General features: G+C 43.3%; 1 protein-coding gene across 7 annotated transcripts in view; it reads right to left on the bottom strand.

Moving 5' to 3' along the window:
* The window catches only part of LOC123826937 (LIM domain containing preferred translocation partner in lipoma), a 634,789-nt gene that overhangs the window by 549,948 nt on the left and 57,000 nt on the right, over window positions 1-27,841 (bottom strand). For 6 of the 7 annotated variants that reach the window (XM_045851156.1, XM_045851152.1, XM_045851157.1 and 3 more), the window contains one exon: window positions 19,945-20,069. Coding sequence is in view for 1 of the 7 variants with exons in the window: in XM_045851158.1 (XP_045707114.1) it covers window positions 8,608-8,648 (41 nt within the window). In the remaining 6 variants the exon portion in view is untranslated. Of the gene's footprint in view, window positions 1-8,607; window positions 8,817-19,944; window positions 20,070-27,841 lie in introns of those variants that run through there. The other variant, XM_045851158.1, reaches the window with a different exon arrangement.

The raw sequence follows: 27,841 nt of genomic DNA, 5'->3' as shown, positions 1-27,841 counted from the left end.
TGAACAACACCTAAGATGTCCAAGACCACAGTGGATCTGTAACCAGGGCTATAGTTACAAGATCTCTTGGTCAATTCAAGCCTCTGAAATTCCAGTTCACTACATGTGCAATCCGAGTACCACTTCCCTTCTAGAAAGAGCAAGTTTAAAGCCAGATGATGAACTATATCTAACAAGGTTATAGCTGGCATCAATTTTCAAAACTCTATCTTCAGTGGCCTTCGAAGTTAAGTTTCACCAAATGGAGGGGTGGGAGACAGACAGTATTCGTTTTGTCAGAACAGGGACAGGTCTTCTGTGCTGCCGTCCACTGCACACCTGACCTTCCCAGCAGAGGGGAAAATCGGTGAATCAGTGAATCAATCAGGCCCTGAAGTTTCCTTTCTGGATAAGTTTGGAGAGGGGAGAAAAAAGATATGAAAGTTAGACATTATGAGGTCAAGAGTCATCAACCCAATGGAACTTGATGTTTAAACTGAAACAGGCAAAATATCTGGGGAGGCGGCAAAACTCTCAGTCCTCTGATTCCAAAACAGGCTCTGCTGACCGAAAAAAATATATATACAGCAGCTGAATACTAGGCATTGTTCCCTTCCAAAAAGCATTAAAATATAAAGGTCAGTTAGCTTAAATGGTATTTTATTGCACATACGTTTAAAAGGCCTTGAACAATTAAAGCAATAAAATATATTCCTTGCTGTCATTTTTAAACATTCTTAGAAGCATAAAAAGAAGGCATGTCCCAATGTAAAAATGTTAACTCCTTCACTTCCTTTACACATTTATTACATGGGCCCCACAAAACTCAGGAGCCCTTTCAGTAGAGTTTCCAGGGCATTCACACCTTCTGAGTGAAATTCTTAGTTGACCAGCAGTTTTTACTCTGGTATCAAGGAGGTAACAGTCCAGAAATGCAGCCCATGGAGTAAAATGTTAACCGAGATTCCATCAAAGACACAGATCTAAGAGCCAAACTAGGTAGTGGTTCTCACAGGAGCTTCAAAATAAAACTCAAACTCTGGCCTCACCCAAACACATCGTGACTCAGGTGAGCCGCTTTGGGACAGTGCACATCTCCCAAGTTCCTCTAGGAATTTTAACAAGTGGCCAAGATTGCAAACCACTAAACTAGAAGATGCAAAACTCCTTTGCCTAATTTCTAGAAAAAGCCTCAGCCATCTGCTGTTTTACAGTGTCCTTATACTGATGCTGATAACATCATTTTATTTCTCTCCCTGGTTCAATTTTCACACCAACAACAAGAAAATGACAAATCAATTTCACTAGTCTATAAAATTTTTTTTAAGTACTCTACATATGTGAACATCAGTTTTTATCACCTTCCTTCTATAATATATAAAATTATTCCCTAGCTTTACAAAGATATTTCTCTCTTACCAACTAGTCTATAAATAGTTTAAGGTTCTAAAAATGGCCTCAAACTTTATTCCCCACCAGAGTACCCGACAATTAGTACCTTGGCTGTAGGTTTTAATTGTTCAAAAACTTATAGGTCCCAGGGTAGGAAGAACCCTCCAGAGGTTGTCTGGACAGCCTTTATGAAGAAAAAAGTCACTACCCCATTTCACAGACGGAGCAAGTGAGGTTCCTTCTGTTCAAGCGATTTGAGCTTAGTCACACTCAGGTCTCAACACTTCACACTGACATGCCTCTCTGATTTCTGATGGTCAGAATCTTTCCTGTTGGGCCTTCAAATATAGTTTGAATATGGTTCCCATTCTAGTTCCTCTGGGTGACTTGTGACAGCCAGAGTCCCCACTCTGGGGCTTAGTCCACTAATCCCTAGCACAGGAGACTGAGACACCATAACCTCACATCTGAGACTGTAAAAAATGAAAGAAAAGCTTTAGATGTCAGTAAATTGTTACGACACTTAATGGGTTAAGAACCTGGAGCAAGATATTTAATGTAAGAGGGAAAGAATTCCCTATAATAAAATTTTAAATCCTGAGCTTGGGAAATGAGTAGGGGCAGAGGGTATTAATCACAAACAAATTAGTGCAATGCATTGCAGGGTCTCTGCTTCCTAGAGGGGTCTGAAAGTTACTGAGGCTTATGATTATAGAGATTTATGGGTCATCATTCCCACTCAAAGGGCAGAAAAATGAAGTAGATGTTTAGAAACATATGCCTGTTCCCAAAGCCCTCAGGTACCATGGATTTAATGTTAATAATTAAAAGAAAAAGTTGTGGAGATCACCTTGTCCTGTAATCTCATTCTGAAGATAATGAAATAATGGGCAACAAAAAAAACTTGCTCAAGATGATAAAACAATTAAAGAAGCATGTAGCTCATCCAAGGGCCATTCTAAAAAAAATCGTGCCACACTGTTTTGGTATCAGCCAAAAACTAAAATGGAAAAACTTTGAAAGCATTTCAATGATCATAATCAATAAACAGTGATTATTTTTATTTTCCTAATATAAAAGTCTGTCCAGAAAGTATCCATCCATGTACTATAAAAAATAGAGACATTTACTGAAGAAGATACAAGAAACTCCGTACACAGGACAATGATGCCTCAGTCCTCTTCAAAGTAGAAACCTTGGGACCTCACATAGTTCTCCCAATTACCATCAGCTGCCCCACTGTATTTCCCTGAATCTCATCAAGAGTCTGAAATCTCTTCCCTTTCAAAGGTCATTTTAGTTTTGGGAAAAGCCAGAAGTCACAGGACACCAAATCTGGGCTGTAGTAGGTCTGAGTCACCTGGTGATTTGGTGTTTCGCCAAAAGACTCTGCACGAGATGTGATGCATGAGCGGGCATGTTGTTGTGATGAAGCTGCCAATCACCAGTTGCCCGTAGCTGCAGCCTTCTGAATCATTCAAATAGTTTCCATAGAGGAATGTTCAAGCTTAATGTAAAATTTGATGCAGATTTGTTGCTCTGTTTGCTCAGTCATTTTGAATGTGGCAGCCACACAGGTGACACGCTCACTCAACTTCATCTACCACCCCCACTGACTAGTACAGTGAAGTCGTCATTGTTCACGCATGCACGTTCCAGTCCTTGCTCCTTGGCTTCGAAGTTACATCGATGTCATGCAAACCATTCTCTCTTTATTAACAATGGTTGGACTTTTTCCAGACAGTCCTCATATTAAGAAGCTTTCATGAACAATGAAGAATAATAAGAGTAGCAAGATATATTTACCATTATATGATTGTTTAAAAAGCAGACATACCCCAAAAAAGTTATTTTGATACACACACACAAAATGTGGAGTTCAGAGAAGGAAGCATGCTTTTTTAATTTGATTATTAAGTTTACTTTGCAGCCTTCATTGTATGGGTGGCATTATTACACAAGCTGAAATTCTTCTAAGTTCACTTTAGAAGAGGTGAAAGGCAGCAAGAAACATAAGGCAGTGGAATGAAATTCAAGTCCACAGACATTTACTGAGTATTTTCTCTGTAGATGGCTCTGTCATAATCCATGTAGAGGAGTGGTCCCAACCTTTTTGGCACCAAGGACTGGTTTCATGGAAGACAATTTTTCCATGGACTGGGGTGGAGGGGGATGGAGTTCAGGTGGTAATGAGAACAATGGGGAGTGGGGTGAAGTTTCACTCCCTCACTCGCTGCTCATCTCCCGCTGTGTGGCACGCATGGTTCAGGGTTGGGGACTCCTGATGTAGAGCACAATAATTATGAGAAAACACTAGCCCTGCCCACAAACTGTGTAAAATCAAATGAGACAGCACTATGCAAATAGTTTACTCTAATTCAAGCCTTAAATGAGGAGCTCAAAGGAAGGGGGGGGGGGTGACACTTGCAACAGACTAAGGATGAAAGACAAACAATCATTAGCACAGCCAACCAAACCACAGGGGTCTGTATGTGACAGACAAGGAGGCATTCAGGAGGAGCAATCACCCCCACACCCCCACAGCGCTCAGTCACAGACCCACAAGTGCTCAGTCACAGACCCACAAGTGCTCTATGACCTCTGTCAGCTGGGTTTTCCGAAGACACCCAATGCAACCAAGCTGAACGATTTATATTTAAATGTGCTGTCTCTGCTCCAGATCCATCTCCACTTCTCTTCAAAGCAATTCAACAAACAACAGTTGATTCCACATTGCATTCAAAGCCTTGGGCAGGATGCTTGGTGAAAGAAAGAAACTCATTAGACATGGTCCGTGCCTCCAAGGAACTCATGACCTGGTGAGGAAAACAAAACCATCCATCCACCATGCGTTCATTCAACTGACATTTACTGAATATTTACTATATATCAGTTACCGATGAACATGCTGAGGCTTTAGAAATGGGCAGACACAGCTGAGTCCACAGTCCAGGGCATGAGACAAGCATAATACTCAGCAGGTGCTGTGCAGTGTGGTCAGGCCAAAGGAGAGGTATGTGCACCTGCAGCTACAAGAGAAGGGGGTGGGTTGCCAGGAATGACATGGAAAGGGTTACCTCTACAACTAATCATTATTTTTCTAACTTAAATATAAGGTAGAAGGAATTAGGTGTCTAACCAAATGCCTCCCTATCTGTCACATACGGACCCCCTTGGTTGACTACACACATGTGGCACACTGTGAGAGGTCCCCTAGGAATATTCTGGGCAAAGACTTGACCTTGAGGACAGAGTAGAATGTCCTCTCACTGCTTTGATGTCTCGCAGACCAACTAGATCTCACAGCATCAGATCTGGAGAAACCTTTAAGAAGGTCCCACATGGTGAGGAACAGAAAGTAGGACTAGGATCCAGGACTCCAGACCCTAGAGGTGCGTCTCCCCAGTCTCAGCCTGCTGCCAGGGAGGCTGTGAAGGAGCCACCCCCAGCTATGCCACACTGCCATCCGGGTCTGCCCGAGGGCTGAGGGACAGTTTCAACACCTGGCTGAGAGAATGGTTAAGAGGTTCCCGCCTCAGCAATGTGGACTTATTGTTATTATTGTCTTGAGGAGGCTTGTTTGTTTTTAAACACTCCCCAGGGAAAAGCCATGACCAGCCTTCCTATAGCCGTATATAAGATGTGGACCTGAAGCCAGATTAGTGCCAGAATGAATATTCTGGGTGAGCTCCTTTTTCCACAATGGAAAAAAAGCAAAACAAAACAAAACGAGGCCCAGAGATACTGAGGGAGGTCACGCTGCCCAGTCACACCACAAGTGCGACAGCACCTGAGTGGAGAGTCAGCTTGGCGGCGTCTGACTCACTCTCACAGCCCACAAGTTCGGCGATTCAAGAGTGACAGGAACCAGAAGGAAAGCATCACACCCAAAGGATACAGTAATTAACTGTGTAGTGCAGAGACGGGTCACAAGAAACAATTAAGACATAAAGGAAGAGAGACAGAAACTATTTCACAACTCTTTTCTCGAAAGCTTGTCAAAGGTCCTTCCCTTATCCTGCCTTCTGCAACATCCCCCAGGTCCTTCGATGTCTGTGCTCCAATTAAACTTTCCCACTTGCACCCTTTTTCTATCAGCATCCAACAGCAAAGGCGGGAGAGGACTGCCAATTTCTTATGAATCCTTAAGATTTCCTTTATTAGTCATAGAAAACTGAAGTCACTTGGGAGATGGGGATGACTTCAGAAAAAAACATAGTTTTAAATTAGTTCCCACTAATTCATTCCTCTGTGTGGTAATATGTTCTGAAGACAGGAAAAATTAAGTTTCTAAAGTTGACGCAAAAATGGAAGTTCTTGTTAGGTTGTGTCAGTTGTCACTGTAGCATTTCTTATTAGGATTTTTCTTACTGTCATTTTTTTGTTATATTAATTATAGTTTGATCAGTGGAAGAGCTATTTTGAATCCATGGGACTTTCCTAACCAGATTGTTTTGGCATTTTAAAGTCACTCAAATGCAGGGCCTAAACAATATGGCAAGTATCTCTTTTTCTCTCTCCTTTATACTCAAATTCCAAACAAAGGAGCCATCTGTTCTCTCTCTGAAAACATCGGCCCTTGTTTTCATTTTTCTGTTAATAATAATGCCTCAAACTTATATCACGTCTTTCTCCAACTTGCTTATTAAAGCATTTTGTAGATATTGCCTCATTCATCTTTAACATCACCCCCTATAAACTGGTAGAAAAGGGAAATGTTTGCCAATTTTCAGTCAGATAAGTGATTATATTGGATGTTTAACAAATTGTGAACAAATGAGCACATCATGACGGAGGGACCCTGGGATCCTCTAGCCCAGTCTCACATACCTCTGTCGAAGGGAGAACCACAAGGGAGAAGTCACTCGAATTCTATTTGTGAAGTCAGCTCTCTACCCCCCACTGTAAACAGTGAAGTTAAGAACCGTGTCTTATACATTTTTGTATCTCCGGGACCTGATGTGTAAAAAGGGCTCATTTAAATATTTGTTGAATAAATTAAGATGTTTGTGAATAGTTCCACAGGTGGTTATTGCAGAGCTGGGATCAAAGCTCAGCTCTCCTGCCCCCTTATTTCTTGCATCATTTTTCAGAACACCATATAGACCCAAATGTGAGAAGAATAGGGACATCCCAAAAGTGGGGTAGGGAGTGTCTCTAAGTAAGAAATGTGCTGGACACACCCAGTAGGAATCCCTGAGGTCGGCTACCAGCCATGCTAAAACTTAACCCAGGTTAAGGCTAATTTTCTGAAAGCTCTCCATTCCATATGTGCTCCATGTATTTGGGAATCAGGGCAGTTGTTCCAGAACAGTATTACCCAACTGGAAGAAATGATGTGTCTTAATGCCAAAGGACAGCATGTCTCTGTGACACCCCTGAACCCAGAAAGAGAGCATCCTCTTTCCTGCGATTTACCTTCATCACTCTGGTAACTTGAGAGTGCTCATGGTCTCAGGGCCATGAAATCCACCAGCCCAGAGTTTTCCAATGAGCAGAGAGGTCACTGAAATAAAAACTTTTTTTCCATGTGCCTAGCTGGAAATCAGCAAGTCATTTGGCACATTTTTCTTCTTTTCAGAATACCCTATCCCCCACTGCTACTCCTTGAAGCTAAAGGAAAAATAAATTGTTGCTAGAAAAGCAAGTTGAATGTGGGATTCTGTCATCTGAATTGCTTCTGGAACAGTAGCAGTTCCAACAAATTCAATAACTCCCTAAAGATTCTTCAAAAATAGATTGTGTAGACTAGAAAGCTAGAGGTCCGAGGGGAGAAAGATAGTACTTTTTTTTTAAGTAAATTAATTACTTACATGAACAGGAAACAAATTCATGACAAAATACAACAAAAAAAAATCTACAGAAATCAACCTTCAGAGCATTTTGATGAATTTGTTCTTTCAGAGGGGAGGTGGGTGAAGATGGCAGGAAAGGAGGAGAAAATATGGGGAACTCATTAGGAGACATGTAACAGGCTATGTCTGACAGGGACAGAGGCTGCCCCTCGTGTCTGGGATTGTCAGACACACAGTGGGGGGCACTTATACCCAGCCTCACAGCATCAGCAGGAGGAACAGGCAGCGTGCACTCCAGGGCACCCATCTAGAGCGAGGCCCCTGCACAGAGAGCAGGCACAGCCAGTCGAATTCATGCTATATTGATACTCCTTTCCTCCCTCTGCACTCCCTGCTCTGAGAGGCCTCAGAAATCAAGGCTAGGCTGCTCCAAGGTCATTTGTTATTCTTATGGCCATGACCCAGAACTGTAACCCTCTCCCAATATGATCCTGATGAAAGTTTGCCCTTTTTGTATATACAGACCTTCCTTTTCTCAGGCTACGCCCAAAATATCATCTTGGGCTTGGTATACATAGCCCATCATCCAGCATCTTAACATATGACACTTAAAAGTGAAAGGGTCCTACATTTAAGGATACATAAAAGATACACAAAATGTTACTTAACTGGCTTTGATCTCCAAACCTAACTTTTCAGAGGATCATTTGTAAGTTAGCCATTGGGGTCACTGGCTAAGTGTTCATTTGATGTCTGATGACATGTCTGTCATGTCTGCAAGGACAGAAAAGCCGTCACCATGCTCCTCTGGCCAAACCCAGGTCTGAGGAAGGCACTCCAATGAAGGCAGACACATCCTCTCCCCTGAGCAGCCCTGCGGGCTAACCAGTGTATACCATCTGATAGTGATGACTGGTATTTTCCAAGTACATGTTTCTTTCCAAGGATGTTGCTGGCCTAAAATTCTAACTACTCAAAGTTGAATGAATTGGAGCTAGGCTTTCAATCACTTTGGACAGCAATTTATCTTTCTACAAAATAAAGCAGTTAATTCAATAAGTTGTAGACTTCCTACTGGCTCAGAAATTCTCTAATTATGAAGTTCCTGCTGCCAAGTGGTCTGCCCAAATCCCTCTTAGTTTGTTCATCTCTCCTCTTGCTCTCTCTCTCTCTCTCTCTCACTCTCTCTCTCTCTCCCCATCCTCTCTCTCTCTCTCTCTCTCTCTCCCCACCCCGCTCTCTCTCTCTCTCACACACACACACACACAAATATGCACACTTGCCCTTTCCAGTCCACCACCTCGGAAAGCAAGCTGCAAGCAATCCCTGCCCACATTCCCCATCACTGCTTCTCTACTTGTGATTTGACACAAAAAGATTTTTAAATCAGTTTATGAGATAAAAATGAAATACATAGACACCACTTACACGCAGACCTCACCTTGAAACAGGATCCTCTGTGCATGTCAGCAGCCTCCACATCACTCCAGGCCAAGGGGGTCATCTGCCAGGGTCCCCGTTGCTCAAGTCCCATGGCTACCTCACATGCTCTGAGACCTTGAACCAGTCATTTTACGTCTCTGGGCCTCAATTTCCCTAACTATAAAGTACAGTGTTTGGCACAGAGTAAATGCCAAGGTATCTGCCAATTCTGACAGCCCACTCTAGAGCTCTGAAATCTCATCAGAAATCAAAAAACAAGCAGTCCCTAAAGCCCTCATCTCATACTGGTGTTTACCTACAGGGTCCCAGATAAATGGAAGTGACTTTTTGCATGACCTTCTACAATAAATAATAATAGCACATTAATAGGAACAAATGGTTCTAATTTGTGTTTGTTTATTTGTTTATTTCCAGGCTAAAGAAGTTGCAGGCACCACCTGCCAATGGCCTTTGGAGATTCCATGATGCCGCCCCCCGTTTCGTTTTTACAATGGACCAGAAGTTCAGAAACTAAAAAGGTTAAAATGGAAACCACACAGTAAAAATATGGAGCCTGAAATATTGAGAAAATGATTTCGGAAAATATTAAGTAATACCGCATCCTTCTTTAAAACCGTTAAGATGTTAAGGAGGGCTAACACAAAGTAAAAATACAACTGACAACAGAAAAGACTGATTTGCCTAGGATCCCTTTCAGCCGTGTCATCAGCAGGAATAGCAAATACTCATGTTTCTATTTGTTGCCCTCAACTGACATGTTTGGTCGTGGTCGTGTGTTTTGTTTTAAATAAAATGGGGAAGCAACAAATATATTAAATCCATCTGCAAAAAACCCACATTTGCATGTGGAAAACAAATAAGTGGGTGCCTGAATGGGTGATTAGGCGTGCAATTGCCCATCTGCACACAGGGCCCATCCTCTCTGCAGGTGTGTGGATCTCAGGAGCACAGAATCAGAGACTTCTTCACCAAGGGAGGTGACATATAGGGGAACCAGTACCTTCCACAACTGGACCTGTTCTGAGCTGCCCACCACTACTGCCCCAGCTCCCTGTTCACTGTCCCTGTATCTTAAAGATGAAAACCAGAAATACCTTATATCATCCCTTTGTTAGATTTCTGGGAATTCTTTAAATCACAAAGGCAATGTTTTTTTCTAAGTACCTTCAATGTGTGCTAAACAAACATTGGCTACTCCAACTATTTGTATGAGCATGGGTAATCTCTCCCAAACTCTTCACCTTCTTTTGGTTGGAGTGTCACTACGGCCCCCAGAAAAGCGGCCCCTCACTTTTCTGGAAGGGACCCAGCATGCCTCTGCCTCAGGGCCTTTGCAATAGCTTGCTCTCAGCCTAAAACATTTATTTCCCCCTCTCTTATCTCAGGGGCACTGCCTCATGCACACTCTTACCAGTAAGACCTTCTCAGAACAATGAATTTAAATCTGTGTCCTCCCTACCCTCTGTGCCCTTAACCTGCTTCATGGTTCTTCTGAAAATAGATTACAACCTAAATTATATATTTACTCCTCAGTTTGTAGGTTAACTGTCAAATAGGTTTACTTAATTTTGTTCATGGTTCTATTCCCAGGGCCCGGAAGAGTGTCTAGCACAGAGTAGATACTCAATAAACAGTTGTTAAGTTAATGAGTCACCACTATCATTTGTAAATCACTACACTAAGCACCAAGGGTCCTCTTATGAAATAAGACAGGATTCATGCTCTTATGAAGCTCCTACAATCTAGTGGAAGAGGAAGCTTAAGAATCTGCTTCTAGAGCAGAGCAGTGACATGAATATTCTCCGGTGTATACACAAAGCACCCTGATAGTATGAAAAAGCAAGCTATTGACAGTACAATGGGAAAGGATGGACAAGGGGAGACCAACAAAACAGAATTCTCCAGAAGTATCTTTTTTAAAAGCACAGAAATCATCCTCAAAAATACATGCAGTACAAAAAATTACTAAGACATCCTTAGCTAGCCTCCTTCCCTTCATCAATAATGCTAAATGGGACAAAAGATTGCCCAAGATAAGTCAGCATTTATGTGTGCCAACACCATGGAGAAATGAAGAGTCACTTTCATCACAAAGCCTTCATTTCAAAAAAGAAATTATTTAAATGCACACAAAATGTGCCTTCTGAAAATTCCAGACTGTCCAGATAGGAATGACCTTAAAGGACAAGTGGCCCAACTTCTTATCGCCTCTACAAAGGGCCCATCAGCATCAGCCTCTACCTAAACACCTGCAAAGACAGAGTCTGTGCCCCCTCCCATGGCAGAGTCCTGCCCTGCTCCTGCCTTTTCCCTCAACTTTCTCTCTTCTCTACTCTAACCACTTCCAGTTTCTTTTTTTATCACTCAGAGGCTCTGGGTTCCAGTGCTATCAGCCATCCCAAACCACCCTCTTCCTCTCTCTCCTCTGTCTCTCCTGTTGTTCCAGGCTTTTTTTTTTTTTTTGGCAGCTCACCTAGCAATTTAAGTTGCTCAAGCAATTTAGCACTTTTGCTGAGAACTAAACACTTTGTCTGGAGTTGGAGGAGGGGTACAGAGAATCCAAAGGATTCATGGGTTAACTCCATGAGCCTTAACCCAATAAAACCCTGGCAAAATCAAATAACTTTGTGACCTTGACCTTAAAATGCCATCTTTGACATAAATTAAAACAGTGCAAACATCGTAACTCTTTGGAAGCAAAGAAGACAAAGCGGTGAAAGGCATCTCCTGACCCTACTCTACCTCAAAAACATACAGAATTTGGGGAGCCTTGTTCATGCAAAAAAACAATGATCCTGCTGGTACTGTTTATCCCAGCTTCTCAACTCCCCAGCCATCCTGTACAGATAAATGTGATCTTAGAATATGGAGTTTTTAACCATCTCTACACCTGAGAATAGGTTCTAGTCACTACTGCTGTGTGACCTTGGCCAAGAAAGTTCAAGTTGGCAAACCAAAGAATCCCAAAAAATAAAACAAAAAATGATCACTAAATATCTAATCCAAAAATAGCCAAGAGACCTCTTGTATGCCTCCACCCCTCCCCTCCTCCCCCTTCCCCACCTACAGCCATTACAGATATTGCTGCATGACCCTGGGCTCTTTCCTACTCAGTCAGGAGACAGCTTCAGGATCCTTCTCAACACAGACCCTCAAGGAGCCACTATCAATACACTGTATGGCCACATGAAATGAAATCCAAGCCACTCATTCTTCAGATAAAGAAATCTGAAGCTCAAAGATGGGCCATATCCTCCTCACATGTCAGGGTTAGGAGCAAAACCAGACTTACAAAGGCCCTTGCCTCTATTTTCCAGAGCCACTTCTTTTCCTCTAATGCTGATGTTCTGTGACTATTTCTCAGAGTGGGGAAGGGGAGCTTGCTATTGTATTAAGTTGTAAGAAGTACAGATAAAGGGTTTCTCTGTAGAGGCAGAAGCTTCAGAGAGGCTTGCAGGAAGAGGAGCATTTGGGCTGGCCTGAAGAAGTTTGCTATCTGTAGGAAGGAGTGCTCTGTACCTACCTTTAGCAGAAGAAAACCCAGGATCAGGGGAGCATTTCCAACAGAAGGAACAGCATAAGCGAAGGAATGGTGAGGACTGCCGTGTGCTGCGAAGACCCTGTGCGCTGTTGAGCGGAGCGGTAGCCACAACAGAGGCCACAGATGAAGGCAGGGGAAGGGGGAACAAAGATGATAGCAAGACAAGATTAGAAGCGTCACCCCAAGAGTCACAACCAGAGTCCGAGTTGTGTTTTAAATGTTGATTTTTAAAAATGATATAAAGGCCTTAAGACTCATAAATGGGAAAAGCAAAGGAAAGAAAAGTGGAGGAAAAATAAAGACTATATCTCCATTCTCAATGGAGAAAAAAAGTCTGGCTATAAACTGTGTTACAGGAACACTTTCATTATGTAAAAGCCTATTTTGTTTTCATGTCATTCTTAGATTACATCATTGAGTGGCTACAGCCATCTTGTCCCGTATTATAAATAAATCACTAGCTTAATCATAGAATGAGCCAGGACCCTAGATTTAAGAGGAAAATATTAGATCATTTTAAATAACTGATATAACTCAAGCCAGTTGTCACTGAAGGAGGGTGAGGTGATGTCATCCTAAAGAAGAGCCAAAGAAGAGCCAAAGAGGGTCAGTGCCGGGCAGGACCCAGAGAAGCTTCCATTTACCAAAAAGAAGGAGGCTGATGGCAACTGGGTGGGGCTCATCAGCAGACCAGACAGACAACTTTGTCAGGAAAGCCAACGCTGGCTTTTCATGTAGAGATTCCCAGAGACTTTCCTCATGAAACATCATATATGGATATCTTGTTCCCAGAACTACTATTTTTCCAAATACCAGAAAATGTGAGCATATTATGATGCCTGTATTCACATGTGGGAAGTAAAACTATAAAAGTTAAGGCTCTTTGTTTTTCAGGAAAACAGGAAATCAGGGTGACATATGCAAATGATGCAGGTCTGGTCCTAGCCAAGGGGCCAGTACAAAGCAGAGGCTTTTAGATAATGGCCTGAGGACAGACTGAGGGTGATTTTTAGCAGGTGAGGACCACGAAGGACATCGGAAACTAACGTTTCATGGGCGCTGACTGTGTACTGAGTACCAGACTCAGAAACTTTATAAACATCATGCTGCTTTGTGAACATAAAAGAAACTGTCAGGTAATTGCTACTTGTCCCATTTTTTTTTCAGGTATGAAAACCAGTTTAAAAAGTAAGTAAGTGACTTCAGTAAAATTATGCAGTTAATGCACGATAGTCTCCCTACTCCAAGTTTTGCTTTACCTTGTTGCCTTCACCCAAAGAAAACCATTTCCTGCTACGGACTTTTCATAAACACAAATAATTAATAAGAAACACCTTGAAAGCACTAAAAGTATAAAAAACATTGAGAGTTGAAAGGGGCCATGAATGGGGAATAGCAGGAACATTCTGGCCAGCGACAGTCTCAATAACCAAAGCTGGTTTGCCTTATTTTGGCAGTAGGGCTACTAATGAGCTTGACCATTATTTTAAGTCTTCCATTTCGATTGATTTTTTTTCTGTAGGAATGTTAAGGTGGACTCTAAGGGAACCTGTCATCTTCTATCAAATGTACTGCCAAGCTTGGTTTTATAAAAAGCCTGTTTTGGTCGGGGGAAGAGATGGATGTTCTGGAAAAGAACTTTCTGCCAGACAGAAGGTATTGGCTGAAGTTTTCTGTCTGATCCTGTCAGTCTCACAGTAATGTTGTGTATTGGCTCACTGTTCTTAATACAAATGTTATTCATAACTACAGAGACACGCTGTCTGAGCCAAGGAATACTGATTTATGCAACTTTTCAGGACACACAAGAACCAACTGGAGATGTGGACCCTGAAATTTACCTAAAGGGACAACGTGAAGGCTCAAGACTGCAAAGTCTGACCTAACCTTCTCCAGTGAGTGCCTAGGATAGAAGAGAGGTTGCAGAAGGCAAGAAAACATGCCTAGAAGTTGTATGGGCTGATTATGACACACAGACTGTGTGGAGAGGGAGGAGGGAAGCAATGAGCCAGCGTCAGGGGAGGCTTAGATAGTCGTTCCCTTGGCTGCCAATGCTCTGCGGCCCTGTAAGAGTCTGTCCCCTCTCTGGGTCTCAGTGTCTCACTTGAACAGTTAAAAGCTCAAGCAAGAACATTCAGACATTGCCACCCAAAACTGAAGAGGGTAAAAATGCAGAGGTGTGGCATCATAGCATTAATTGAAAACTTGTATTTTTCCTCTGAGAAAACATGCCAATTTTGTACTCTATACTATTATATATCAATGTTTGTACTCTATACTATTATATATCAATGTTTATATTGAGATTTTAAATGGAGTTTAACCCCCAAAAGTCTTCAAGTGAAACTGATTCACAGAAGTGCTCTGAGTTTATTCCGTGGCCCCATGTACCTTCTACACTGTAGCACATGACACATAACCTAGGCAGCTCCTAAACTGGCCCCGTACAAATCCACCCCTGGCTTTCATGCTCTTGTGCAATCCCTCTCTCTGAGTGTGGGCTAGATTTAGAGACTTGCTTCTAGCAAATAGAATGAGGCAGAGGGAACAATGTGTCACTTCCAGGATTAGGTCGCAAAAGGCTTTGGCTTGCATCCCTCGCTCCCCACTCCAAGGGAAGCCAGGGCCATGTTGTAAGCTGCCCTATGGAGAGGCCCACATGGCAAGAAACTGAAGGTGGCCCTCAGCCAACAGTCAGCAACTGGGGCCCTAAGCCCAACAACCAGTGAGTAACTGAATTTCACCTACAGTCCTATGAGTGAGCTTGGTATAAGTCCCCCCACCCCCTTCCTCACAGACCGTTCTAAGGAGACGGCAGGTCCAGCAGACATGCAGACTGCAACCTCGAAAGACACTGTCAGGCACCCGTCTAAGCTGCTCCTGATTCCTGACTCAGAGAAACTGTGAGATAATAAATGGTTTTTTTGTCTTAAGGTGCTAAATTTAAGGTAATTTGTTATGCAGCAACAGATAATGAAGATAGCATCTAAGTCTGAGACCATTTTAATGGCCCCACCAACCCCACCCCTTTTCCACTCCCCAGGCCTGGGGAGTAGACTATGAAAGATTCACTATCGGAAACTCTCAAAGGGAACCTCTGTGCCCCAGAATGCAGAGTCATCTTCTAGTTTGGTGACATATACTCAGGCGTGCTCTGGCCACACAGAGATGACCATGGAAATGCCAGTGCAGTTCAAAGTCAACATGACACTTCCCACTACAGTTACACTGATCAGAATGAATATGCAAGATGACAGACTCCTTACTTGCCCAGCTGTATTCTGCTATCAGCTAAATCCACCCTTAGAAACTGTCCAGTCCTCGTGAGCCAAACTCTGGCCAGAGGTCCAACCTACTAACCCGGTAGGCTTCTGTCACAAGACTGCAAGGCTCACTGAGAAGTTGTGAGATCAAATCTCCTCCTGGAAACCTTTCCCAATGTTCCCAATTCTTTCCACTCGCCAACCTTTCATCTAAGCCCATGAGATATGAGGCTATAAATTACTTACCTTGATTTCCCAAGCACCTAATGTGAGGCTGGAAACATTCATGGGGATTAATGTAGGTGCATTGTAAACAATACTTTTCTAAGGTATATTTCATTTTCATGTATAAGTCTTTCTCTGTAACTAGACTGTAAGCTTCTCAAAGTCAGGGACTATGCCTAATTCACCATGGTGTCCTAAAGATTTGGAAGTTCACTGATTTCCAGAAAAAAAAACTGAGATCAGGGCAGAGATCAAGCTCATTGCTGTGAACCAGGATTAGATGCTTGGCAGCAATCTACAAAGGACTCAGAGGCTCCCCACCCATTTAGCCTCAGACCCCTGCTACTGCACAGCAATCCAATGAGGAAAAACCTGGGAATTCCTCTGACCTCCCCAGGCCCTCCCCAAGATCAAGGTATCTCCACTGTGCTCAGGTCAGGAAATAGAAGAAAGTGGAATTAGGAGGCAGAATGCAAGAGAGGGAAAGAGGGAAATAGCTCTTTTTTTTACTGTCATGGAGAGCAAACACCTCATATAAGACATGCCCAGGTGGCAGAATAACAACAGAGCCTCAGGAGGCTGATGGGTCCTTGCTCAGACCCAGCAAGTCCTTTTGTAATTTTTGAAGCAATAACATAGAGGCAGCAAAAGCTGACTAAGCAGATGGTCACACATGCCCCAAAACCACCTGACCAAGTAATCATAGGGAGCCAAGACATTCACCTGTGAAAGTCAAGTGGAAGTGACCCATGCTTTGCTTCCGGCACAGACTAATAACTGATTCTTCTGAGAAGCAAAGAGGAAATATTAAAACTGAAAGCCCTTGGCTACCGTCAACAATTGTACACTAGTATCAACAGAGGGAAATAATTTCCTTCCTGACTCCTGCTGGGCCAGCCATGCCTGGAGCAAAAGGTGTGATTAGCTAATCAAACAAAGCAAGAGCCAAGGGGCCAGACTGCAGCTTGTAGGGGATTTCTCAAGCACTGACACTCTGTCTCCCATCTACCTCTCTCCACCTCCTCCTGTCTAGGGCAGTGATTTTCAACTGGCGGCTGCAGCGCACAGATGCGCTGCAAGAATTTATAAAACATGCAATAGCTGATTATTTAGTCAGGAGCACTGGCCTCTTTTCCCTTAGATTTTCAAATTTAAAAAAATGGCAACAGCCAAAACAAAGGTAACCATCCTGTGTGAATGAATCAAAATCATACATTTTTTTGTCAGATGGGCAAAATATACATTTTTGATGTACCACAGAATTTTAGTTGTTAGTTTATGTGTGCCATGAGATGAAAAAGGTTGGGAATCACTAGTCCAGAGCAAAAACAAATATGAAAAGTAATAATAATACTCTATTTCACATCAATTTCAATCACCATCATTAAGCAAGATTCCTTCTAGATCCTTTCCCAGACTGAGAACAAATCAGCACCCACCCAATCCTGGGGGTGACGGGGGTGCGGAGTTAGGAGAAACGACATACCCTGAGCCCTGCATCAGGCAGGGTGCTGAGGACTGCTCATGAGATCATAGTTTTCTCTATATTCAGGCTGAGTCTTGACAGTAAAGAATGAAACAACTATAATAACCTACCACGTATGGGCCACACTTCACAATTTGCAAAACAGGTTGTCATCTACCGACCTGTTGGCTCCAAACCAACATGAGAGATAGACAGGGCAATAGCTGTGAAGGCAGAGGGATCTGGTTCTTTAAGGGATGCATGCCTATTGTAATAACTGTAAAACCTTCTGACACCCATCCCGCCATACTCACTGCCTTTTTATGAACTCACAAACTTCATAAGCCACACTGGTCCCAAAAGTCTCTTTCTCTGTCCAATCATTTCTTTACTCATCTGTGCTGGAATTCCTAAAATGCAACAACAGAGAACTGCCCGGTGCCCAGTGAACACCCTCAGGGAAAGGGACATGTGCTACCTCTGGATTTTTTTTTTTCTCCATGAAAATGCACTGTGCACCTATCACATGCCAGAGAGTCTGCTAGACTCAGGAGAAACATTCATGAACATCAGATGCTGTCCCTCTTCTGACTGGGTTTTATCATCTCAAAGGCCATAATCACATGTGCCCTGCCTCCTGTCTCCTCTAGGATCCCATTCCTCTAATAGCTCCTGGTGGGAAGTCATTTCCGGTCCTCTTTGCATCTTTGTGTGGAGAGTCCAGCTGGCTCAAGTGCCTTTTAGAGGATAAGGTGAGGACTAAAATCTGACACGTAGGGGAGCTCTGGCAGGACGGTTAAAAGGCTTATGGTCACCAAACCTTTTAGCTTTAGCTCTCTCCCCGTCCTCACAGTACCCAGATATTCTTCTGAGGAACCACCACTTCTCCACTGTGTAGATGCCATGAAGCAGGGGTAGGGAGGTTTCAAAATCCATCAGAGCCCCAGTTCACATGCCCAAGTTAGCACAGTGTCTTCCTTGTGCCCTCAGTGACTGGTACAAAAGTACCCAGTTACCCGAGTCTACGGGGATATGGCAAACAGGGATCTTTCCCCAAATGGCAAGGAGGTGGCCTGCAGCCCAGGTGGCAGCAAACAGCCATCTCATGACCACAAAGTGAGACACCCCAACAATGAAATCACCACACAAAAGAGGGAGGGCAAGGAGCCCAGGAGAGACACAGCCGAGCCGTGCTCATACTGGGCCTGATGCATACTGGGCCCAGTATGGGCCTGATTACCTCTGACCCTCTGGTTTCCAATGGGTCCCCCACCCACTTTGTCATTGGTAACATCTCTGTTTAATGTGCCTGAGGCTGTCTAGGTGTTTCAGCAGACAAAATCCACTGTTGGCTCCTGATTAGTTTACAGAAAACAAAGAGTCCCGGTCTACCCCAGCTCACTCCTGTGTAGGTACTCTCTTCCTTTCTGTCACTGCACACTAGGCTTTTTTTAAACCTAAATGTAAACCTTTATATTCATCACAATTTAATTGCAAACACTGAAAAAAATTCAGGAGGTAGAAGAGGTAACAAAGATGCACATGTGATGCTTAAAGTGTATGCCTAGGGCAAAGCTTTCAAGACCACATTTGAAATTTTAACCAGCTGCCCATATTCTTTTAAGATGCATTGATGAAGAAAAGAAAGGGTGACAAAATGTAACTGTAAACTGAGCCACACTTTTAAATGAAGTTAGGTCTTATCAATCACAACAACATCTGCTTTGTTTTGGAAATCTGCATCATAAACAAGCCAAGACATCCGTTATTCAGTATAAAGCCAGTGCTTGGGGCACCGATAGTTTGGCCCTCAGGATGGAGGCCACAGATCCAGAATTCTAAATAGGAGCCTTTCCCAGAATCCTCCAGCCATTTCCCTCAAGTCTCCTCCCAGCCCAGGGTAGCCCACACCATTGATTCGTTTTACCATCCCTCTTTTCTAGACCATGATGTTCCGTTCTACCCTCTACACACAGAGGAATTCCCAAACACAAGGTGAAGCTCACCTTACCTGGTCACCATTCCCCTTTCTGAATGTGCAACAGGGTTCAAATTCAGATCCTACTGAAGCTCTAGTGGGCCCTTTAAGACACGGGTTCAGCCCTGGCTAGCATAGCTCAGTGGATTGAGCGCGGGCTGCGAACCAAAGCATCGCAGGTTCGATTCCCAGTCAGGGCACATGCCTGGGTTGCAGGCCACGGCCCCCAGGCCCCCAGCAACCGCACATTGATGTTTCTCTCTCTCTCTTTCTCCCTCCCTTCCCTCTCGAAAAAAATAAATAAATAAAATCTTTTTTTAAAAAAAGACACATGTTCAACCCTTTGCCTAAGCAAAGTTAGTCTCCCCTACCTCAATTGTTGTGAAAATAAAATGACATAAGAGAAGCATCTCATACAGGGGTAAACAAGAGCTACTCAATAATATTACTTTCCTTCCTCACAAATGTCCATAAGACTGCTCATTGACATTTTCATTTTGGTCTTCAGCTTCAAGAACACTTCCCTCCACACCAAAGGAGAAAGATGGAAGGAACACCATTACTGGCAACCGAAAATCATCATTACTCCAAATTTTCTTCTAATCTCTCTTCATGCCAACTTCCAAGAGCTGAGTCCTGCCTTTTCTTTGCCACACATTTTATTAGCATTATTATATTTTGTCCACTGCCAATGAAATTAACTTAAGAAAAAAAGAAAGAACATTTTGGTCCGTCTCTACTTCTCAGTCCAAGCTTGTTATTAGTGCCATGCTTTACTTCATTGAAAACCACTCGTTTTTAAAACTCATTAAAACATGAATGTTGACTATAAAAAGATGCTTTCTTTTCTACATAGGACTCACCAATTGAGGAAACAGTATCTTCCCCTCCAACGAGTGCCCAGTGGAACAACGAAAACAGCCCTAACCCGAGAATCAGGTGAGTGGTCTCCGTCCTCAGTTCTGTTTCTGAGCCTCAATGGTCCAGCCTGTGGGTGGGAAATGGGAGAAGGAGGTTGTTCATGAATCTCCAGGGTCTCGCCGGCTCTAGAACTCCCCAGGTTTATGAACTCGCTGAATAGACTATACTGAGAATGATGCCAAGCTTGAAACCCACAAATCTTGTGGCTCACCTCTATTCCTCCTAAGCCCCCAGTCAGCTCCTGGCACATTTCTTGCACTAATTTGTCTCAGAATGGTGGGGAAAGAGAATGCCAGTACCCATGTTCATCCTCAGCTCTCCCGGGAGGCAGCTCCATGGTAATATCGGAGATGAAAGAGGTAGATCAGTTAGATACATTTTAGGCAAGAAAAAAAATTAACAGCAAAATCTGAGCTAAAACAAGTAAAAAGGTACAAGGAATATGAGTTCAGAGACAAATTTCTAACTGTAGGAACTAGCAGGCCCTCTGAACCTTGATTCCCTTGCTTGAAAAGTAAGAGCCAATGAGAGCAGAGAGCTAGACAATCTTGACACTTCCCCGTAAGTCCTCATTACAGGTTTCATTTAATTAAGAGCTATTACTAATTTACTAAAGATGATGCAATATATATTCCAACATACACAGATGCCAAAGCAGCTGGCTGTTTTGAATGTGTCTTGTTTTATATTCAGGAGAAATCCACATAAGAGAAAAAATGACTACTCCTATTTTCACTGTTGTCATTTTAAATATTATTAAATCAATCATACAATTGTTTCACAGATATTTTCTCATTCCAGTCTTCAAATATCCATATAAGATCAAAGTTGGGAAGGACCTTAAAAAACAGCCCACCTTGACTCTTCCAATTGACAGGAGGAGAAGCTGGGGCCAGAGTAGGGAGGTGGCCTCTCCAGCAGCCCACCCCGAGTGGCAGGCAATCCAGAGCTCCAGTCAAGTGCTTGCTCCTCTGGACACAGTTGTAGCCACTTTGACAGAGCATAACGGGACTCGTTGGGCAGAGAGACTTTTCTTTGGTCACACAACTGGCTTTGGAGCAAAACACCAAGTTCCACACCCAGGTTTCTGAACACTTGCTTCAAAGTTCTCAGCATCCCGCCAGACAGCAAAAGGAAATTACATTAGAAAAATGGAGCATAATCAAGATGAACACAGCAAAGCAGTGAGTTCCCTGAGAACTCATGGTTCCCTGAGAACCTAGTGATTTTCAGGGACATTAGAATTCTCAAAGCTGCCCTGGCCAGTGTGGCTCAGTCAGTTGAGCATCATCCCACAAAGCAAAAGGTCGCTGGTTCAATTCCTGGTCAGGGCAAAAGCCTGGGTTGCAGGCTAGGTCCCAGGTTGGGGGCCTGTGGGAGAAGCAACAGATCAATGTTCCTGTCTCATGTTGGTATTTCTCTCCCTCTCTTTCTCCCTCCCTTCCCCCCTCTCTAAAAATAAATAAATGAAATCTTTTAAAAAATGATTTTTCAAGTCACTCCACTGAAATGAGAGAAAAGCATAATTTCACATTTCAAATTTGCTGAGGAATAAGGCATTCACAGCATTGGACCTGTGGACAGTGCAATCACACAGAAAACAAATGGCAGCCCCCTCCCTCAAGGCCCAGGGAACCTGAGCTTCTCCTTACAGAGAGAGATACAGATCTGAACAGTTTCTCCAACAGCCACCAGGGATATTGGTGAAGGGCAAGGCTCTCTACCTTGGCCCTAGGGCAACCTCTCACTTGCCAGCTTCCCTCCCAGCACAAAGGAGAGTGGTCTCCCTTTTCCATAGTCAGCTTCTCTTTTAATATTTTTTCTTCTTTTCCATAAAGAGAACAAGCAGCTTTGCTAAAGAACCACTGTGAAATGATTGAAGTTCCCATGCAAACAAACCATTAGCATAGTTCAAATGCAATTTAAATTACCAGTTGTTAAAGTGCTCCTCAATTTCTCAGTAAGTTTCCAAGGAGAATTAAATGCTATATACTATTTAATTGGTTGTTTTCTATTTTTTAACATCCATTTATCCCCCCTACCACTCTTATATTTCAGAAGTGTCTATAAAAGCTTCCCTTCAAAAAATTATACATTGTTGAATAGATTAAATCTAAAGATTGAAAAGTATCAGAGAAACAGCTGCATAATTATGCACCTCAGCAACATTGATGGTTTTGACACCATAAAACATGCAAAATTTTTAAATCTTAGGAGTCATCTCGTAGCGCTGTCATTTTTCACAGATGAAGACACTGAGACCCCAACGGGAAAAGGAAGGGTTGACTCCACATCCTCTCATTGGTCAGTGGCAAAACCATGAACTCCTAGCCCTGTGCCTCCTCTTCCCACCACCACATGGTTGGAGCACATGATTGGAAATACTCAATGAATTTTCCACCTGTAATTTTTTAAAAGAAAATACGAAGTCTTCTTCAAACACACTCCTGACCTCAAAAGCAGAGATGGGCAAAGGCAAATATGTCCCCAAAGGGAGAAAAAGGAAGTAAAGGCTGATGAATGAGTACAAAGAAGTCTGAAATGAGCAGATTCTTGGCAAGAGAAGTCCAGACACTCATCTAGGTTCATTAATCAAGTTCTGAGGCTTTAAGACTGCTGAGTCCCACTGCCTTATCTGGCCTGGAAAGAGGGCCGGCCCCTGGAACCAGAGGATAAAGGATCAACAAAGTAAAGGAAGGTCTTGACACTTCTGTAAACAGAAAGGATTCCTGGAGGCCATCATGGGTACAGGATGAAGTTCATGGCTTGATATTGAACTTATGTAAGTTATTTACCCTCTCTGAGCTCCAGCTTTCCTGTCTGCAAGATGGGGCTAATCCCACCTACCCATCAGGGGAATACATAATCATGCCCTGGGATTCCATGCCCAGCATGCACAGCACAAAGCCAGCATGAAGTCTGCATTAATTAAGGTTCATCCCTTGACTGCCAAGGTTTCTAAATGTCTCAAAACTAATTATAGGGACTATACCTGAGTCTTACAAGCCACGAATATTCCCTAAATCCGTTAGATGCTATAAGTACCCTGACTATAAATTCACTAATTTTGTCATTCAAGAAAACAAAATAAAACATGTGCATGAAAACTTAAAACATCCCAGCATTTTCCTCAAAGGCAAACATTTCTGGAACTCCTGTTTAAAAATGGCCTTCAAACCCAATATATGAACCACACAGCAGTAGAAATCCCAATTTAATGTGCAAAACCTCATGTCACGTTTCCATTAACTCTATAAGAAAGGTTTCCCAATTATCCATTAAGGAAACTAAGGGTCAGGGAGGTTAGGCGAGGTTTCAGGGCTAGGAAGTGGTAAAGCCAGGACTTGAACCTTGGTCTCCTAAATCAGGCTCCAAGACACAGGTTTTATTATTCTGCACTTATAACTACACTGTGGACAGCTATTCCGCTAGAGGCAGAGATATACCCATTAAAAAACTCTTCTGCTATTTTCACATTTCGAGGGGCTTTGAGATAAAAAAGTAAAGGCTGAACGTTCAAACGTAAAAAAAAATGTTCACATTAGAAGCAAATAGATACTTCTTGAATTCCACCTTCCTGTTATGTTCTTAAGAGAAATAAGCTCAGAGTCCTGGCTCGAAGCGGACATCTGCTGGGTATATGGGAAACAGACTTGAGAAAATTTAGCAAGGAGATGATATCAGACCAATTCAAAGAAAGAATTCAAATGGCTGAGCTCAAGATCAAACAAATCATTGAAAACCCTAGTGTGAGCTTCTGAAGACCCTTCAGATGCAACTGTTAGCTAACAGGATGTCAGAGGTGCCGAAAACAGACACTTGCTAGCACCTTCCATCCTAGGAGAGCATAGTGTCTGGACCTGGCAGGTGTAGGTACTTACTTAGACGTGCCTTGAGCTCTCAAAGAGCTCATAACCTCACAGGAGACATGCTCGAATACACAAAACAGAAAGAAAAGAGTTCAAATCACAACAAATGCATGCCATATTGCTCCCAGGGTCTGGAAGAGCCCTGCAGATGACTTCTAAACTGAGCCTGAACACCCAAGAGGATTCCACATACAAGCGGAAGGAAATAGGCCCAGGGAACACGATGTGCTAGGGCCTTAAGAAGGATGAGTTCAGGGTACTCTGGGGGAAAGTGACTAACTCGGTGAGGCCAGCGGCAGAGCACGTGGGGGGACGCAGTAGGATGTGAGGGGGGAAAGGAACTCTGTGGCCAGGACGTGGAGACCCTGTGTGCCAGGCTAAAACACTGGGATCCTGAGACTCGTGGGTGCTACACTTTGAGAAATCACTCAAGGGAAAGTGAAATGGTAGCACTATCCTTGTAAGACTTGAATTGCCTTTCCACAGTCAGGTTTCAAGCATAGCAATTGGTAGGAGTGTCTAAAGGACAGCTTCCTCTGAAGGGTCCCACACACAGAGAAGTCAGAAGACTAGGTAGCTCTCAGAGTTATCCCAAACCCACAACTCCACGGATACCCTTTCCTCCAGTCTGGAGGTCTCACCCGTGGATGACCCAGGAAAGAAACTAGGTGTCATGTTCCAAGCAGGATTTCCGCTCCACTTGAGAGAAATGCCAGCAGTGCCCAACTTGGTAAATCAGAAGAACAGGCTGCACCCAGGTTCTAGCCTCTTATCCGTCCCTGAAGAAGCAGGAGCCAGAGGCCTGTCCAGCACGTACTGCGTGTGCCCAACACTCCACAACTCAGGCCTGGCACTGTGGGACTGGAACCTTCGACTAGCAATGGGCCTGCCCTGATGTCACCAGTTAAGTTGTACGGAATCCCTTCCCTTAAAGGAACCTTGGTAGCAGGTCGCCTGTGTCAAAGACACTGGCAAGATGTGACTCCCTTCCTGCCCTGAGGCAGCTTCCCGTCTGGAAGGAGATAAGACACCAACATAGTAGGAGATGGCAAGTGCCTTACAAGAAGAGCAGGTGACAATACAAATCCTCTTCACACCCCTATGACTTGGTGTGATCACTTATACCCATTTGACAGACGAGAAAACTTGGGCTCAATTAGGTTAACTACCCTAACTGCACAACTAGGAAGTATTACAACCAAAACTTGAATCCAGATCCTATGCTCATAAGCACAATAGATTCTCCATTTCCTCATAGCCCACTGTGAAGTGAGTTGGCAGAAGAGAGAACGGAGAGATCACTTCTAGTGTGGGGGAGTGTTAAGTGGTGGGGTTCATGGACGGTGGGGTACACGGGTGGTGCAGAGCAAATGATCAGGGGATACTTTTTCAGAAAGTGTCATCTGTGCAGAGGTTTATAGGGCAGCAGGAGGATGAAATGGGGCTAAAGGAAGAGCCCCATTTAGCCTGTTCCTCACAGGCTAAAGGAACAGCATGAGCTAAAGCACGAAGGTGAGAAAATGCAGGGTATTGTGGGAACAATGGGGCTGACTTAGGGATGAAGGAGCAGGAACTTCAAGGAAGTTCACAAGCAGGCACAGATTGCCGTCCGGTTATGATGGTCATGGGCCCTAGGTTCCAGGGGAAGGAGTTTTTATTTAATGCCAAAAATACTAGAAAAATATTATAAATGAAAAAAATAAATAAACTTATAATCAGGGACATACAGCTGAATATACCAGGAAAATAATGAATATTTCCAAGCAGAACTGTGGCACGGTTTCAGCTTCACTTGGGATTCCAGGCTCCAGTGCTAAGGCTATGTATTGACCTTTCAGAACCCGGGCCAAAATCAAGAATAGTAGGCCTTCAGGTCCTTTCAGGTCAAAGTACAGGGGGATGTTGTTCTCTGGCAATGACTTTGGGAGTTAGGACTTCTATACCTAGTTCATACGTCCTGATCTTCTTGAGAAGAGTCCCTATAGGTCATTATGTGAATTTCAGACCCTAGCTGGAACAGACGTGCCCCTAGTTGGTGACCAGAGCATAAAGAATAGGATGGGAGTCACAGTATCAAAAGACCTGCACTTGATTCTTGAATTCCCCACAAATTCACTCTTCAATCCTGAGCAAGCCATTTCCTGTTAACAAAGGCACAGTTTCCTCATTTGTAAAGTGGAAACAATCATACTTACATAGCTAGGTCCTTGTGGGAATTAACAATTTACTTGTGAGATCAAATATAAGGATATGTGTTTCTACACGCAGGCTGACGTGTGTAGAATAGGCGCTCCCCTGAAAGCCACCGTGTTAATAGGGGTAGCAGAAAAACTGCCTAATCCTCCTGGTGAAGTAGCTAAATCTGGAGTTGTCAACAATTTTTCCCCCTGTTGAAAATTGAGCTGTATTCCCCAGGCAAGTCATTACATCTTTTTGTGCCAAATTGTTTTCATCTTTTAAACGACCCAGTAATCCCACTTTGGGCAATATACAACAGGGAATAATCCAAAAGGAAAAAAGAAGGCAATTTGTTCGTAGATGTTATTCGTAGTGCTATTTCTAGCTCTTTATATATCCCTCTATTATAGCACTTATCTCACTGTGCTGTAATTATCCACTCCCCTTCCAAACGCCTCCAAATTATCTTTGAATCAATCCCCAGCACCTAGCACAATGCCTGGAATACAGTACGAACTCAATAAATGTTTGTTGACTAAATGAATGAAAGAAAAATTTTAGAGAAAATCCAATGAGCAAAAAACAAAACACTGTTTTTAAGTGATGATATTAAAGAATCTTAAAAAAAAAAAAAGACCACTGGTATCTATAGACTGCTAACTTTTGAAGAGCAATGTGTGAAGAAGCCTCAGGAGTAAATCTCAGATGATTTCATTTCTGATCTCTGAGCTACACCAGCCAGGCTTGAGCCGAGTATAGTACAAGATCACAAGACCCCCCAGGGGTGTGAGGTTACCTTAGAGCACTACCTTACATGGACTAAATCGCCTAACTTCTCCGAAACCATTTTATCCCCTGAAAGGTGGAGCATTTACTGGAAAGCCTAGCACATTAAAAGGAACTGCAGGAAGCCGGCAAGGGCCAGCAAGTATAAATTCACATGTAAATGAAAGAAGAGGGCTAGGAGGTGCCCTTGGATCAGAGTCTTCCAGTGGAGGTGAGACTTTGAAGCCCCAGCTCTCTCTGGGCTCCCACTAAGCCTTCCAGACCCACCTTGCAGGGAAGGATGGTTAAATGAAGCCTCCTCACCAGGGAGCTTACTGGAGGCAAGCATCTCTACAAGAACAGACAACACATCAAGGAAAAACACTAAGTTAAATATGGCCCATAAAGTCAACATCGTTCTGAATGTTCTGTATTCTTGGTGGGAAAGAATGCTTTATACAAATACCCAGGGAAAGCAAAGGAAGCGGCTTGTTCTACAGGGCTTATTTGGGGGCATTCCAGCAGCTCTTAGCCAGGAAGTCAGAGGCAGGAAGCCACTGCCTTCCATTCATTGGTCAGAAGCTCAAGGTTAGAAACCAAAGCGGGGAACACACAGACTCCTTAGTCCAGATCAGCTGCAATCTGTGCCCCCTTCCCACTGTACATGTTTTCACCTGTGTCAGGGTCTCCCAGTGTCCTGCCCATTGAGCTTGACAACTCTCTGAAGGATATTGCACTTGGCATTCGGTAGCATACACAACCCCTCCAATACATGTTATGAACCCATTCACTGCTCTCTGGCTCCACTCGTACCGTCCTAATCAAAATAACCGTCACCTCCCACCTGGATGATTGCAAGAGTCTCCTCCTAACCTTCTTGCTTCTACTCTTGTCCCCTCCTTGCAATCTATCCACCCTGCCCACTGGAAGACAGAACGATGCTGGTAAAACACAACTCAAATGCTTCCCATCACACTTAGACTCAGGGCCCCACCTCCATTGTAGCTTAGGAACACTGCCCTGCCCT

This window comes from Phyllostomus hastatus, unplaced genomic scaffold, assembly GCF_019186645.2.
Source record: "Phyllostomus hastatus isolate PE091 unplaced genomic scaffold, TTU_PhHast_1.1 phas_contig_86, whole genome shotgun sequence".
Classification (NCBI taxonomy): domain Eukaryota; kingdom Metazoa; phylum Chordata; class Mammalia; order Chiroptera; family Phyllostomidae; genus Phyllostomus; species Phyllostomus hastatus.
The sequence above is the reverse complement of the archived record's forward strand: the minus strand, read 5'-3'. Positions and strand labels throughout refer to the sequence as shown.